Below are 17,457 nucleotides of genomic sequence, written 5' to 3' on the forward strand. Positions count from 1 at the left end.
TGACTGGGGAATAAATTTCCTCCCAACGCCAGATGCAGATGCAGATGCAGATGCAGATGCAAGGGGCTGGAAGGGATATCATGAGATCATCGGATCCATCCATCCCCCTGCACTTGGGCAGAAAATGACTTCAGGAAGATCAAAATTCACTAACCAGGAGCCAGTTAATCCCAGTTTGCTTTGCCACAGTTGATACAAACCCACAACCTGCCATTTGCTACGACTGCTGCTAATTAGAAGGTCCCTGCCCTGTCCACTGGGGCATGGGCAGCACCACCCAAAAAACTCTCAAACCCAGTCTCTTTGCTTGGATAATACATCCAAGCCACCTTCTTTACTCTCCCACTGACACAGGCTGTATTTTTGGACTGTGCCATGCTCCACTAGCAAAGGGGAAAAGCAGTTTTATTGTAGATCTCACCCCCAACAAATAAGGGAGGGAACAGATTAGCCTCGTATCAGCTACAAAGAGTTAATAAAAACAGCTCGGCGCTCCAGAGACAGGAGGCAGGAAGGCAGGTTTCATTCTTAACAGCAGAGCCAAGTGTCAGCATAACAAGGTGAATCTCATTATGGGAGTCGCACACATGCATTTCTTTTCCCTAATCCACATGGGCAGCAATATATTGTGATGGTCCAGCTTCCCAACCCACTTTTTAATGAACACAGCCAAGGCTGAATAAATGTGGATCCCTCATAAGCTAAGCATCTCAGAGATAGTAACAGTGCTGTAGCGCTGCTAAACTGCATTCAACTTGGGTTTTACTATTTCTTGCTCATGTCAACATTAGGACAAAAAACAAAAATTGAATAATGCTGCTGAATTTTTTTTTTTTTTTTTTGGATAGCGCTTATAGAAACAATCAGCCAGGGGAAAAACTCATTCCATATTTCCTCTCCCCTCACCCCCCTGCAAACTTATATTCAAAAGATCCCCATAAGGTGACATGAACATGATGAAAACAATACAAATAAGTATACTCACCATAAGCTGCATTCAGTTTATGCCCCTGTAAGGATGTCACCTAGCAGAGAGCTAAATCTGAGGTAGGTACAGAGACCATGCAGACAAAACCACTGCCTTGATATGGAGAGAGGGACAGTTCAATATCTGGGTAAACCAGACCTGTGCTGAGCAAGGTACCCACATATGCCTTTCCCCAGGGATTTCAGAGGGACTAGCTCATGTGTTTCAGCTTGTGTCTAACTGCATTTATCCAGGTGTGTGTCTGTGGAGTAAATCAAGTGCAGCTGGGCCTTTTATTTTCACTGGGAGTGAAAGCACCTCCCAGCGCTGGCAGGGGAGGGTGAGGGGATGTTAAACCAAGGGTGAGCAGGAGTTTCTCACTCACCAATCCTCAGGGAGTGGGGGCTGGCAGCGATCTTCATTAGCCACACCAGAAGGAGCACCAGAGGCGCCAAGACCCGGGGCATCTTCTATAAATCCTCATGGAGCCCTGTGGTGGTCTGGGCATGACATAACTCTGCAAAGAGAAAAGCAGCAGGGGGGTTAGCAACAGCAGCCAGAGGGTCAAGCCATCCCACGGACACATCCCAGCTTCAGTTGGGCCCAACTGCGTGGACGGAAAGTTTATCACCCTGAGTTTATCAAGGAAAGAGAAGAAGACAGGGTGTGCATCTTTTTAGCCGCGGACTGGAAGCAAAGCAGTCATTCACACAGCTCTAATCCCAACGCCGGGGACCATCCTTTGTAAACCCCACCCCTTGTAGATCCATTTTTCTCCTCTGCTTAACCCTGCAGCCCTAAGCCTCTAAGCTGCCCATCTTTCCTCCTGCAATGGGTCAACTCTCAGGTGCTCTTTGAAATCCAACACCATGACTTGGGGGTGGGAAAAAGCACTATGCCTTATTATTATCACTGCTAGCTGGAAAGGCACTTAGATACCTAAATGCTCATACCGGTTCCTACCTAGCAATCTGAGCAGCTGAAGTACACAACTGGGCACCCTAACTAATACGCCAGGATCAGAAAATACAGGCTCACTCTGATGCATAAGCATTTGCTGCTCTAAATGTTTAAAATGCTAGAAAAAAGACAGAGCCAGGTAAAAAAACACCAGGGCAGGAATGCCCTGTCCTGGAAGCAAAGCTCTGGGTTCACTCTCTGCCTTTGCTGGGGTAGTCAGGTCAGCAGGGTCAGATGTATTCGTTATCTGTCATAATTCATCCCGGGGCTCTTCTGTTGATCTATGGGCTAGTACCCGATTAACATCAGTTTGTTTTCGACCCAGGGAGGCAGCTGAAGGATCAGATGAGGATCACAGGGGCTGAGAGGCGAGCAGAAAAGGGACTTTTGCCAAGGTGCTGGGGAATAGCCGGATTGGCATGAAACAGCAACACAGCAAGGGGCAATCATTCCCATACATCACCTGATGTATCGCCAGGATCTAAGCCCTCCTAGGCCTACTGATCTCTATTATACACAATGTTTTTCTTAGGTGGAAACGTACACAGCCCCTTGTGCGCGTGTGCTAGTAGGCCAGTCCTGACCCAGTGCCCCTCACTCCTGACCTGCTGCCCCCAGGCCCCAGCCCTGCAGTGTGTGGGACAGGGGGTGGGTGGGTCAGTCATGGAGGGCCCCCCCAAGAAGCCCCTTGCAGGCTGGACCTCTGCCAGCCTACAAGAGAAAAGCCAGAGTTTCCCACATTTTTCTCCTTTAAAGGAGAATCGCTTTTTAAATTTGTTCACAACCTTTCCATATATTCTTGAGACCCACTTTTGGGTCATGACCCACAGGCTGAGAAACTCTGATCTACACCAAGTTCCTGCTCAAAGAAGGACCATCCACAACTAGATCATCCCAGGCAAGGTTTTATCTACCTGGGTCTTAAAAACCTCCAAGGATGGGGACTCCACCACCTCTCTGGGTGACCTGCTCCAGTGCTTTACTACCCTCCCAATAAGAAAGTTCTCCCTAATATCCAACCTCAACTTTCCTTGATGCAACTTGAGCCCATTGCTCCTTGTCCTGTCATCTGCCACCGCTGATAACAGTCCAGCTCCATCCTTTTTGAAACAGCCCTTCAGAGAGTTGGAGGCTACTATTAAATAGATCAGGGGTAGGCAACCCCCAACACGCATGCCACAGCATGGCACGTGAAGCCATTCTGCTTGGTGCACATGCCTAAGGAAAGGGACTGAGGCTGCACTGCCACAACAAGGATCAGGCCCTACCAGCTCCCCTGCCATCTGCCCCTGGCGCACCAACATCTTACAAGTCAAGGTTCTGGGTGATTCGGGCACTTTGCCCAAAAACCTTGCTGACCCCTGGAATAGATGAGCAAGATTTCCCACGCTAATCTTCAGCGTGGCCGACGCTGCTGTCACTGATCCATGTGCTGCAGAGAGCTGCAATTACGACGTCAAATCTAACCTGCAAGCAGAGGGTTAGATTTGTTGCTCAGCTCCAGACGCACAGACGTTTGTCACTTGAACTGAAAAGCATTTCTCTGAGCTCACAGTAGGGCTAGGCCTCGCGTCCACGCGGTGCACCCTGCCACATTGCTCAGTCACCCAAAGTGGCAGAGTAGCATTTACCGAGGGAAGGGCACAGCTGGAAGAGGAGGGATGTCAGAGCAAATGACTCCTCCTGGAGTGACCAAAGTCTTGGCACAGAGATGTTTTCCAGAGGTTTCATGAACAGCAGCACGGCGAGGAAATTTTCAATCAGCGGCAAAACTGTTGTGCCTTAAGTTGATAAAATCATCTCCACAGGCAGGAATGCCCTTAAACATTGACTCTGAATATTTCATCCATTACCTTGTCTATCCCTTCTCCAGCCTGCTGGGAAACATACTCAACGTTGTTTGTTCATCTAAAGACACAGGACCAAATCTGGATGCACTTACAGAGGCAAAAAACTACTGAAACGCCTTTGACATTACGGAGAGGTCAGTCAGAGGGAAAACATTACTTTCAATCCCTGGAGTGGATGCTGAGGTGCCTCTACGCAGTCTCTGAGCTCCCGTTATCTGACAGTCTCACCATACAACATGCCTTTGAAAGGGAGAACCGCTTTTCACCAGGATTTTCTTCTGCCTCAGTTCCCCTCTGGGTACTTCTTCACTGTGTCCCCAGCAGGGATGTCTCTCAACACACCCCACTCGTGCCCTCCTGCTTCCCCACTTTAAGCCGAGGAACATGGGGCCAAAGCCACTCCAGGGACATCTCCGCAACAGTCAACTCTGAAAACAGCCATCAGGAATGTCTCTAGACTGGCTTCACAACCAGCAAGCAAGTACATCCCTGCCAGGACACACTGGGGACACAAATGTAGATGCATCGTAAGCAACTTGGCCAGCACTGGGCAGGAAATCCGGGGAAGAGAACAGAACCAACCCCTAGACCTCAGACATTCATCCCGATCACCGTGACATCCTACTTTCTTGCACTTCCTTCCTTTCAAACCCACGCACCGCATTTTCTTATGTACAACACGTGCACCATTTCCCCCAAAACGAGCTGCTGAAAATTCGAGTGTGCATTATAACTGAGAAAATACAGTAATAGCCATTGCTGCCACTTGCACTTGTGCCAGCAAAAGAGAAAGCAACTCTGCATGCAGTTCAGAGGGAGAAGAGCAATGAGCAGGCTCTGCTCCCTAGCTGCTGCACTATAAGGAAAGGTCTATTTTTTAATTTGTTCTGCCTTTCAAACAGAAGGTGCGTATCTTATTCCAGGGCATGCGGTATGTAGGAAAATACCGTATCTGAATACTGGGAGGACATATTTGCTGGCCAAGGTGCCCCAGCATGTCAATGCCCAATGGGAGATCCTATGAAAGGACCTGACTCAGAAGGTGGTCAGCTTTGGAAAAATCAGGGCCCTTTCAAAAGGCACCCTCTCAAATCCCTAGTTACTTTTGGAAATTGCACCTCTCGGACTGTTTGGTTTGTCTGTAACAGCGGCAAAGCAATAGCAGTAAAACAGCAAGCCCGAAAATGTTAAGCGTATGGAAAATTGGTTACTTAGAAGTGTTTGCAGCAGCAGATTCAATTCGTAGAACAACATATCATTTGAGCGCTTTGAAGCAGTTATTTCAAAACTTTCCAGGTTATTGACAAAACAGCAGGATCAACTCAAATTTACTCACTCTGGTATTACAGCCAGACCTGTGGAAGTAGTTTGCCCACACTCTCTCCACATTACAGACACACAGGCACATACCGTCTCTCCAATCGATTCAGAAGAGAAATAAAAGAGAGGGGGCCAGATCCTGAGAAACGGGGAGGACCCGTGATGCCCGCCAACTCCAAGGAGACTCAGGGCCTTCTCAGGGTTGGACTGAAAGCTGCCCACAGAGCTGCCATGCAGTCTGCAGGCACTCCCTGTGCACCACTGCCGCTGTTGCAATGGCTCAGATGCACAATGCCAGGAGTGACCCCCCCACCACCACCTTGTGCACTGCGATTAACCACCGGACCTGTGCTAACAAAGTCCTTACGACAGGATGCCAGACATAACCACCCTCCCTCCCTCCCTGCTGGCTCCTTTTGCCTGACCAAGACAGCCTAAAAGAGATGACCAGAAAGATACAGAAACCGGGAAGGAAACTCTAAATACCTTTTCTGCCTGAGATGCAATGGAGAAACTTGGCAGTTGCTCATCCCTGCTGTTTTCTCCACTACAGCCCTGCTGCAGTCTGCCAGCCGCTGACACTTTGGCTGCCTGTTTGTTCAAAAGAGCAACCAATCAAAAGGTATTTGTACCGGAAACTAGCAGAAGTATTGGAAGCTCCTTTGCTGCACTGTCATCTTGAACATGTCACCTGAATCCCCACCCACTCCCCCTGCCACCGGCTGCTCTCTCTCTCTCCCCTCTGCTCCGGGCCCGCTTCTTGCCTTGATCCCTTGCCTTAATATCGCTGCCTGTCAGTGACATTTGTAAAGGAGACCCGTAGGAAATGGCAGCACATTGTCGTGTGATTCAGTCCAAGAGAAAATTCCATACTTGTCAGCATTTGTTAAATGAAATGTAAGAGCTCAAGAGTGCTAACGTAGAAGCAGAGGGGGCTTGTCAGGGACGCAACAATAGCCGGCGCTCAGACCAAGATGAGAAGAGCAAAAGCAAATCCTCCCCTGAGGTGCTGACCTGACGCTTATAATGGACGAAGTGGCAAGATGGAGTTGATAGCCTGAAACTAACTCCCCCATCACCGTACTTGCTCTCCCAGCAGCTTGTTCTCAATAGCAGCCCTCCGGTCTGTCCCCAAAAGCACCTCGACAAGAGAGGTGTTTTTCCCAGAGACTCAGATGAGCCCAATACTCAGGGCAAACATGCTGCCACTAACATGCAGCCATCTCTGGGGAAGAACCTGGCAGTAGCTTAATAGCATATATCATCATTTGGATAAAGGCAGAAGAGCACATGTCCTATCAGAGGCAATGAGAAAGTGCCACACTGTAATTTGGGCAGGATGCCAGAGTTAAATGTTTTCTCCTTCTTGCAAGAAGCGTCCCAGTGTTGTTAACGCACAGGAGCGAATCTCCTTCTACATCTCCAAGGAGCACAGCACTGCTGAGGCACCGACTGGATCAGTGCACCAATCTAACTGCATAAATACTGACAGCGAGCTGGGAAAAGTCACGCTGACCTCGAGGCCACCTTCACAGCACCCGGCCCAAAGCCATCCTCAGTTGGAGAAAAGGCGAAGTGCAGCAGTTTCAGGGAAGCAGCTGTCTCTGCATCCCCAGCCTGGAGTTAATAGCAAAGCTAAATAATAAATACAAGGCACCTGCTGAGCTCTGCTTCGAGATCGGTGGGGCTGTAATTACCTAGAACATGGAGCACAGAGGGATGCTGCATTCACCTAACACATTATCCCTGGCTAAGAGCAGCTTCTCAAGGCTTTGATTGCGAGCACAAGCCCAAAGAAAAGCTGGCAGGCATGGAAGGAGCCTCAGGAGTTTACCAAATGACAGGACTAAGCAAGCTCCTGCCCTCTTACCCACTCCTCATGCACTGTCTGGCTCATCCAGGTACTTCCAAAGTGCCTCTGAGAGCATGACAGGAGGATCAGACTCGGTGGGCCAAGCAAGAGAAGCTAAGAGAAATGCAGGACAGGGGGAAGAGAGCTTCCTTTTGCCTACAGCCCACCTTCCTCCCCTCCTCCAAAGTTTTCTCCAAGTATAAAAAGGTAACAAGTGCTACCCACCTCCCTTTGCTGGGAAGGAATTTTGCCTGTCTGAAAAGCTAGCCATTCTCCCCCAGTTTTTCACTTCCCTGAAGCTGTAAAGGGTGCGAATCGTCCTCATCTCCCAAGTGCCTGCAGTTTAAAGCCAGGAAATGTGCCTTCCACTGAGCTTTACTTGTCACCATGATTCTGGGGTGATATGGGACATTTGTCAGAGAATTGCATGTGCTTTTACGAATGGGGCACCCATCCAAGTACAAGACAGGCTTCCAGCAGAGAAGACGACAGAGCCTTTCCTTCTGCAGCAAAAGAGTCCAAAAGAATTATTCTGTTGCTTCCTCCCCACCATCGAGCAAGACGCAGCAAGAATGCATATGAGAAACGGCTACACTAAGCTCTGTATCCACAGACAAGTTTTCCAGATCTAGAGAAATCAAACATACTTCCTCAGTGAGAGAAGCAGATTCCCAAAGAAGACACCTTCATGTCCTGCACTTACAGGTTCTGTCTACTGGGCCAAAGCACTTCCAAGACTACAGGCAACACTGGTAACCATGCAGCTCTTTACAGAACAGAGAGCACACGCTGTTTTAGGCGGTGTTAATCTAATGACCACAGGAACATGACACAGGGGTGGGTCAGCTGGAAAAATCTGTTTCATAACCCACTGTAGGGGGTAAATGAATTGATGAGTAAGCTGGTGGATCGAGATCTGGCAGGTCATTGGCTCGCCTCTGCACGGAAAGAATGAGTAATTTTAGCTGTGAGCATTTTTGCATGTTTAGCTTTGAAAATTCAGGAGGACTAAATGAATCAAGATGGTCCTGGCTGCTTCCCGAATTGTCTCAAGGAAAGAAAAGTGTCTAAACACCCAGCAGAATTAAGCAAGGTTTACTTCTCGGAGGCAGTGACCGTGTCTGAAATGACTTGTGCATATTTAATAAGATGCCTTTTATCGCACAAAGTAAACGCTCTCCCTCCCGTTTCTCTTGTAGCAGCTTTGTGACATTTGGGGACTTTTATAGGGAATTTGTTATTCATTGCAGTAAAATCTAAAGGACAGAATAAGCTCTTTAGCCACAGCACCTTCTCTCCACTTCTGCTGCCATCTGTGGTGCTGAAGACTTCCCGAACACCAGGACGGATCTGCTACACCCGTGGTTCTCAACCTCATTATACTCAAGGCCCCCTCCGTAACTTTTGTGAACTGAGCAGTGCTCCATTTCAACAACCAATTCATTTATTGCAGTGTTTACTTGCTGGCAGAGGGGGCAGGGGAGCAGCCAAGCAGGGAGATCCTGAGCCTGGCCTTATCTGCTTAACTCCTCACACTTCCTAAAGCACCCTCCAAAGGATCTCACAGTGCATCACTATTCAACACTGATCCCATTGCCCATCCTGCCAAGGACATTCCTGGGGACCAGGTACAACCCTTGTACTGCTGTTTCTTTCCCTAGTACTAAAATTACTTCTGCCCAGAAAGCTCCCTCCAAACCAAGCTCAACTCCCGCATTGAAGCAAATGTCTACAGCAAGGCAGAGCACCTTGGGACCTTTGTACATGCCACATTTTTTGCCCCTTCTTGAGTTGCAACGGCGTGACTGCTTGCACGGAAGGTTTTCCAGACTCTTTAAAAGTCTTTCTGGTGCATTAAAGTAAACCTCCTCGGATGTAGTTTGGTTCGGCTCGCCATGAATTAAAGCATGGCCACGCGCCTCTTTTGCGGGACCAGGCATGAAACGAGTCTCCTGCATTCCTGCTTCTGTCCATGGTGCTGAAACCCCCTCTTCACCACACCGCTCTCCAAGAACCCGCGACAGATCCTGTCCCTCCTGATAAAAAAATATTTACCCAAGACCAGGAGCGACAGAACCACTTCGAAACAAGCAGTCTCTCTCAAACTTTTCAGCAGCTTCAATCTTATCCCTGAAATCAAGGAGGCAGCTTTCATGCCAAGAGGGGCCTTGGAGGCAGCTTTGGTTTAGACGGCTTCTTGTATGTCACCATAGGAAGGCTGATGAGAGGGGAGAAAGTGCCACTCAGACAAAGCTCCAGAGAGCTTTGCAACTGAAAAAAACAAATGTCACAGCTGCAGAATACTGAGGAATTCCAGGGAAAAAAAACCCAAACTTGTCAGGAAACATCACCAAACAACTTAAAAAGGCCTTTTCATTCTTTTCGACAGATACAGCAAGTCATTTCCCCTGTGCACATTTCCATCTGTGGAGAAGCTGGAATTTAAATGGAATTGGCAAGAAGGAAAGGATCTGAATACCATTCCAGTTGGCTGCTGCTGGGTGCTAAAGCAGGAGAGAAAGGGAGAGTAGGAGGAGTAGGGGGCAGGGAATCAAATTACAACCCAGCCAGCAATCATGACATTCAATGAAACAAAAAAAAAAAAGAAACAAACAAACAAACAAAAAAACCAGTCAATTTAGGCAATAGATGTTCCTCCCCAGCTGTGGAACTTGCTGCCACCAGGCCTCAGTGCAGCCGAAAGCACAGCAGGGCTTCAAGGGAAGGATCAGATGCAGGCATGGATATCCAGAATCATCCCAGCAGGGACAGATGCAGGCCAGTCATTTTGGATGGGGTAGAAAGTATCTTCAAGCACCAGCTAGTCTCCACAGGATGCGAGTCAGGAAGGAAGATCCCCCAGGGGTTGGTCATTTCATAACTACAGGGTTTCTCACACTTTCCTGTGAAGCAGCTGGATACTGAAGCCAGATACCAGCCCCACTGGAGCTCTGCTCACCTCCGCTGACAACTTACAGTTACACCGTGCTTCCTCTCCCTGCACTGTCCTCACAATATTTGCACTCTGGCTTGCCAGGACTAAATGCATCCGAGGTGAGAGACAGGCTGGTGGTATCTTGCTTTCCCAGGGGTCAGTGGGATAAAAGGACCTCTTACTCTCTATCACACGGCGGTGCAGACCCCGCTGCAGGAAGGGTCATTCCACTAGCGCTGGAGGTGGCGATATCCATGGGGAGGTGATGCTGGAGATAAACACCTATTCAACTGAGACATCAAATGGATTTTTTCCTCCCCCTCCTGCAGATTTTTTGGGTTTTTGGTTTTTTTGTCTCTTTATTTTGACTTGACACCTTCCAGAGAAAACTGTAGGGAAAAAATAATTCTGGAGGCACCGGATTACTGCAAACCTGACAAGTCTCGCTTTTATGGGTCCTTTCAACTGCCTCTTCTCATCTCCACAATCTTCAGCTTTCACTGGGCTTTTCCTTCAAACCTCCTCCAGGTATAGCCAAAGCAGAATCAGACTTTCCCTACTACTTGCTAACTTGGTGCGCGCGCACACACATACACACACACAAACACCCCCCTCGGTGCATGCATAAATCATTTCACAACTATCTAATTAGGGTTAGATAGGCCTCAATATCTTTGTGTATCGGGCAGGAAGGAAAGTACGGCACAGCGGGCTTAAGGTGCCAAGCTGAGCCATAGGAGACCCTGGCTCAAGAATCTCCTCTGCTGCATACTTCTTTTGCAACCTCAGTCATGTCATTTAGCCTCATTCGCACCTACAAGTCTGGCTGGCGTGACTACATCTGTGAGCCATGAGGAAGGTAGACACCTGCCCCATATCTCAAATGGTAATACCTGCAAGAGGGTTAGTGTAGACGCACCTACAGAGGTGTTACAGCTTATTTCATTCAAGGAGCTCATCAAGGGTGAGGGGGTAGGGAGAAGGCAGAGCTGTGTCTCTCAGTTTGCTTCATGGAGCTGGCTGCACATGCAAATACAATGATAATGAAGGCCAATTAAGGACAGCAGCAGAACCAGAAACCAGCTCACACCCCTTCGGCTTTGCCTCGATTGCGAGAATGTGTGCACGTACAGCCTCTTAGCAAGGACAAGCTCCCCCTAACTTCCACAGTAAAGGGACAATGCAAGGCCCAGCTGGCTCCTGGATGACTTCACCTCGCTGCCCTGAGGTCACCTCACAGAGCCACTAGGATGTCATGGGGAAATAGCTCATGGCTGCCAGTCCCCCAGCAGTTAACTCGCTGCCACCGCGGGGCAGAGCAGCCCAGGTGGTACCTCCCCAGCGTTGCCCTGCAGTGGCACACACCTGTGCACTGTGCCATTTTGTGAGGGATGCCCATCTAGCCCTGGCTCTGCTCCAAGTTTGCCCTGCTTCCAGTACCAGCACCCTTATACTCTGCTCTCCAGCTATGACTGAAGCACCTTAAAATGCCACCCTTAATTTGGGAAAAAAAAAATCCCCTTAAGGTCTTGGGATATTTCTCCAGTGCTCAGAAATTCTTTCCATTAAAGCACAGCAAACGTTTGCAATGTCAGGGTTCAGGCAAAGCCCTGCCTGCTTCGGATGCCAACGTGCATCAAGTCGGTCAGCCAGCCCCGTGAAGAAAAAAGATCAGAAGACACTAGAAGGGAGGAGAAGGACAAATGGCTTCAAGTCAATACAAGAGGAGAAAAGAGCTGGCTCCCTCCCAGTGGAGAAGGGCATGGAGCACCTGTTGACTGGAGCTTGACACCAATATCTTGACACCGTGTCAAATGTTTTGCCGTTTCCAATACGCTGATAATGATAATTACCAGCCCAATGGCAGCTCATTGGAGATAGTGCTTCCAGCCACATTTGACTCTAGAAACATTGTCTCTACTCAACCTCGGGGCAGGATGTGGAGGGAGATCTCAGTGACTCTTCCAAACCTGGAATGCCTCCTGACATTTGCAGCCACCTTCCAGCAGCAGCTGCTCCTCCGGGCAGCAAGGTAGAGGCTTTCATATTAACAAAACCTTCACAAGAGTCCAGCAGGAAGATCCTAAATGCTCTGCAAGTTATCACATCAATGAAACCACCTATCAAGGGGAACATAGGGACCATCCTGCACTAGTCAGACTGGCAGCAAGGGAAGAAATCGCGGCTAGGACCTGCAGTGTGGTCAAGGGCAGGGTAGCCGGAGAAAGGGGCAAACCCTGCAGTGTAAAACCACTTTTGAAAAACCTTCAGTGAAATGACCTGAAACTTCTCCAACTCAGCTCAGGTTTGATCCTTCAAGTCTATCTTCCCTCCTTCAGATGCTGACAGAGTCAGCGGGGTCAGACCAGCCCTGGGCTTTAACCATCAGAGCAGCAGCCTGAGGACCCCTATTTGTATCTCCAACACTGCATGGCCCAGGAAATCACCTCATCTCTCAGTGTCTGCATGCCCCAGCTGTCAAGTTAGTCTAATCCTTATTTATTTCACAGGGGCAGGCAAGAGACTTAATATCTGCAACGCACTCCAAGATCGCAAGGTGACAGCAATATAATGTTGCAAACTGCAACAAAATTGTCACTATAGCATATAATAAGCACATGTTAATCCTCCTCCTAATTGCCCCTAGCTCTTAGATTAGTGCCAGGTCACACAAAAACAATACACAACACATGAGAGGAACAGGAGCTTCTGGTCTTTCCGCTAATTTCCCCGATTATCTCTCATTAGAGCATGATTGGAGTGCACTTGCTGAAACACAACTTTTCTAAGCCCTCGGCCTGAGTGAGATGGTAGCATTACAGACAGACAAAGATTCTTTCAGGAAACCATTATTGTGGTGTCATCTTAGGCTCAACGCCTTTCCACATAAGCACAAAAAATTCATGCTGCTCAGGAAATGGATTTTCTTTTCTCCGCGAAAAAAAACAAGGATGTATTTCTCAAACTTTTTCAAGGTTTTGTTAAAAAAAAAAATGCCAAGTTTCCTTTTTCTATTTGTACAAACTGAAACAGAATTTTCGCTCAAGCCCCAACCAACACCGGTTGTCAAAACCCAACAGTGTCTCTTGTGTCTTGATTCCATTTTTTTTCCCCCCAAGGAAAGTTTTTCAAGGAAAAAGGATCCATCTCTTCCCACCCAACAACACATTTTAATTTTCAGGAGACTGTCTCTTTCCTGCAAAAATTCTTTCATGGAAACTGTTCAATGAGCTCTAACCCCCCCACCCCCCATTTATTTTTACAGTTCTTCCCAGTTGCTTTCCACATGAATCACAGAAGCATAGAAAATGAGGGTGGAAGCAACCTCGCGAGGTCACATCTAGGCCACCCCCTGCTCAAAACAGGACCAGTCCCAACTATATCATCCCTGCCAAGACTTTGTCTACCCGGGTCTTAAAAACTTCCAGGGATGGAGACTCTACCACCTCTCTGCGAAGACTGTTCACGCGTTTCACTAACCCCCTAGTTTGGAAGTTTTTCCTAATATCCAACCTAAATTTTCCTTGATGCAACTTGACCCCATTGCACCTTGTCATTTCATCCGCCACCACTGAGAACGGTTCGGTTCCAACCTCTTTGCAATCCCCCAGCAGGGAGTTGAAGGCTGCTCCTAAATCCCCACCTCAGCCGTCTCTTCTCCAGACTACATAAGTCCAGTTCCCTCAGCCTCTCCTCATCAATCATGTCCCTCTAACTATTTTTGTTGCACTCTGCTGGACTCTCTCCAACTTGTCCACATCCTTTCTGTAGTGGGGGGCTCAAAACTGGACACAGTACTCCAGATGTGGCCTCACCAGTGCCAAATAGAGAGGAAGAATCACGTCCCTTGATCTGCTGGCAACACTCCTCCCAATGCAGCCCAGGATGCCGTTAGCCTTCTTGGCAACAAGGGCACACTGCTGGCTCATTCAATTTATTGTCTTCTGTCACCCCCAGGCCCTTTTCTGCAGAGCTGCTACTTATTCAGACTGGTCTCCAGCCTGTACTGGTGCATGGGATTGTTTCATCCTAAGTGCAGGACTTTGCACTTCTCCCTATTGAACCTCATAAGATTTCATTTGGCCCAAACTTCCAATTTGTCTAAGTCTCTCAATCCTAGCCCTACCCTCCAGCCTGTCTACTACATCCCTCAGCTTGGTATCATCTGCAAACTTGCTGAGGGTGCAGCCATCCCATCATCTTCCAGGCTGTTGATGAAGATACTGAACAAAACCAGTCCCAGGACCAGAGGAGATTCTACTCTGTGAATCAGGCCTGGGAACATTTCAGAACAGTTCACATTTTAAGAGCTTTTTTTTGTGAACCAAAATGCTACATGAGCAAGAGAAGGAAGATTAGTCTATTCATTTCACTTAAACCTCTGGCAGATTCAAAAAAAAAGAAGCAAAGTGGCTTCAACCAAAGCAACGTGAAGGAGGTCATTTATGGCCAAAAAGCCAGCGTTGCTTCTTTTTATGTCTGCCAAAACTGTAAGTAAAATAAATTATCTTCCATCCTATGGCCCAAAGAGTATTTTGATTCATAACTGAACCTCAGAGCCAGTAGTTAAAAACCAGGTCATTTGGGAAGACACTTGTGGGTTGGATGGTTTATGTATTTTAACTGGACTCTCAACAGCAGCATACATGAGAACATACGTAAGTGGAAACGGATGCGGAAATAGGAACTTTCAAGCAACAGCGTATAAGAGCAGGGACAAGCATGTGAGAGCACGAAGGCTCACATGCACACATGCAGGGCAGAAGCAAGCACACGACTCTGAATGCAGACAAGAGAGCAGCAGGCAAGTGTGCACGCATGCCAAAAATGCACAACAGCATATAAGCTCGTATGCACATCAGTTAGAGGGGCGTGCACAAGAACACATGGGCAAGTGTGTACAATGCAAAAGTGAGCGCATGCACAAGGAAGTGCAGGGGCGAGAAGGCAAGCCTGTGAATACACAAACAGAAGAGTACAAGGACTAGGGTGCACATGTTCAAGCCCGAGGAGAGAGAGTTTGGGGAGGAACTAAGAAGCCTGCAGCAAGAAACAGATGCCGTTTTCCAGCAAAGTGGATCCAAAGCCCAAATCAGTTACCGACGTTCCATTGAGAAGGGATTTATTTGTGTGAGCGAAGCTTTTAATCTTGGTTGTAGCACAAATGGCACACAAACAGATTCCAGACCAGAAACCTGCAAGTTTGATTAACGGTTTAACTCTGAGCAGCATCCAATTATTGGTGCAGCACAGCGGTGTTGCTAGGATGAAATGTCAAAGCCTTGAGGGGGTGGGAGAGAATGGGCAGCTCCCACATGAGCTCCCCTTACTTTTAGTAAAAGGCCAACTCCCAAGAGCCCCCGTGGCAGTGGGTGGGGGGAGAGCATGGGCAGCCCCAGACTGACAACAAATACTGTGGAGACAAATTCCAGCGTGCAACTTTCCCACCGCGATTTCTCATTCCCTCACCCAAGTCCTGGCAGCAGGACAGCAGCCCAAAGGAACAGGATCTTTACCGCAGCAGGAGTGCAGATTTGCAGAAAATGATTGCTAGGAAAAATCCAAAAGCCTTATCTGTCCCTCCCAGGCACCTGTCTGGCCCTGTTTATCTGTGCACCTCCCAACCTTTACTCCATTTTATCCTCGCCATCTCACAGAAAGTGAAGCAGCGCTGCACCCATTTCACCGAGGGGGCACTGACATCACACAGGAGCCTGGGAGACTCAAAGCGGAGTTTTAAACATCCCTGGTTGACACCCCGATCCTTTCTCTCCCCAGCCTCAGAAGCAAGAGACCACTTCAGGAGATGTTGTTAGCTGTGTTATGCCGAAGTCAAGGAGAAGGCAGTGTAGGTTTGCACCTTACAGACCAACCGAAGTGCATGTGTATATATATTATCTGCACACACGCACGTGTATACATATGTGCACATATGCACGCACATGTATGTATGTGTATATATACACACATATTGTTATAGGCCCATGTTTTAGTTGGTCTGTAACAGGGGCGTCAAACTGAGCACGCCTGCGGGGCCAGATGAGGGGTGTGGAGCTGATCCACAGGCCAGAGCAGGCCCACAAACCCCTTTGCCTGTATGCTTGATCCAGAGCGCACAGTGCCTGCCTGGCCCATGAGAGCACAGTGGGAGGCGCAGCCCAGGACCTGGCCTCGGAGAACGCTGTGGGAAGCACCTGTGCTGAGCACTGCACAGGACTGGTCTGAAGCAGCATTTTGGTCAATGGGGCAGCCCTGGGGCTGGATGCAGCCCACGAGCTGTATATTTGACCCCCTTGGTCTATGAGGTACAAACCTACCTTACCTTCTATAGACAAACAGACAGACAGATATCGCGCGCGCGTGTGTGTGTGTGTGTGTGTGTGTGCGCGCGCGCGCGCGCGCGAATGTAAAAAAATCTACTTTGGATAGTCTGTAAAGTACAACTCTACCCTGCCTTCCACTTCAGGAAAGGCAGATCAGACAACCTCAGTGAAGGATCAGAGACATGACTCAGTCCATCCAGGATCCAACACAGCAGGCGAAGGCAGGTTTCATCCTTATTCATAGGCTCTAAGGCCAGAGGGCGTCTCTGCGACCATACAGAGCGTACCGCTTGACCTCATGTACACTCAGGTCACAGAGGCTCTCCCCAAAAGATGGATTAAAGCATGTCTTTCAAACTCTCCTCTTCAAGACTCAAAGCAATGGCAAGTGCACAACCTCTCCCGGTAAGTTGTTCTGATGCTTAATTATCCTCACTGCAAGGGGACTGTCTTATTTCAAGGACTGCCCCACAGCCCCCTGGCCCTGCTCATGCCCCTCATTTCCTCCCTCCCAGCCCTGCTGGTGCCCCCTACCCACAGTCCCCTGCCTCCCACCCCAACCCTGCTGGAGGGGGTGCTCCCAGGTGCCAGGGCTGCAGTGGAGCAGAGCCTGGCTCCCAGATCCTTGTCCCCTCCCCTTTCACTGCTTGCCTGTTGTGGGCTCAGGTGAGAGGGAAGCTGGCTACTTGGGGTTGCATGCACTCCCGGGGGAGGTAAGGGGGAACCTATGCCCCTAGATCTGTGCGTGGGGAAGGGATGGGTACAGGCTGTCCGCTGTAGGTTAAGGCTCCCGCCCTATTGCCCTCCCCTGGGGCTGCCTCAGCACAGCGGGTGCAACCTGGCACTGCAGGGCACAGAGGGGCCATGCGGGGAAGCTGCTTGAAGCTCTGAGCTCCATGGTGCCCTGGTGAGGTGTCCCCTGCCTGCGCAACAGCAGCAAGGGGCACAACCCCAAGCTGCCACCCTGCTGTTGTTGCGCATGCAGGGGACATATTGCTAAGGCAACATCAAGCTTGCAGCAGCAAGCAGCTTCCCCTCTGTGCCCTGCAGTGGAGCTGGGCTGTGGAGACCCTAGGGAGGGCAACAGGGTGGAAGCCCCAGCCCATGCCTGCCCCTGCCCTGCACACAGATCTGGGGGACATGGGTCCCCCCTGCTTCCTGGGAATGCACACAGCAGCAGGGAGCCAATCCTCCTCCTCCCACAATGAGTTGCCTGCAGCCCCATCCCACTCCTCGCCAGGGTCCTGCGG

At 49.2% G+C, this 17,457-nt stretch overlaps 1 protein-coding gene across 1 annotated transcript in view; it reads right to left on the bottom strand.

Moving 5' to 3' along the window:
• Positions 1-17,457, bottom strand: part of GRIK4 (glutamate ionotropic receptor kainate type subunit 4) — a 212,931-nt gene that overhangs the window by 188,413 nt on the left and 7,061 nt on the right. Inside the window, 1 exon segment of the mRNA XM_019547060.1 lies at positions 1,353-1,484. Within this exon segment, the coding sequence (XP_019402605.1) occupies positions 1,353-1,434 (82 nt within the window). The 5' untranslated portion in view covers positions 1,435-1,484.

The sequence above is a fragment of the Crocodylus porosus genome, unplaced genomic scaffold (genome assembly GCF_001723895.1).
Source record: "Crocodylus porosus isolate Cpor-Errol unplaced genomic scaffold, CroPor_comp1, whole genome shotgun sequence".
NCBI classification, from domain to species: domain Eukaryota; kingdom Metazoa; phylum Chordata; order Crocodylia; family Crocodylidae; genus Crocodylus; species Crocodylus porosus.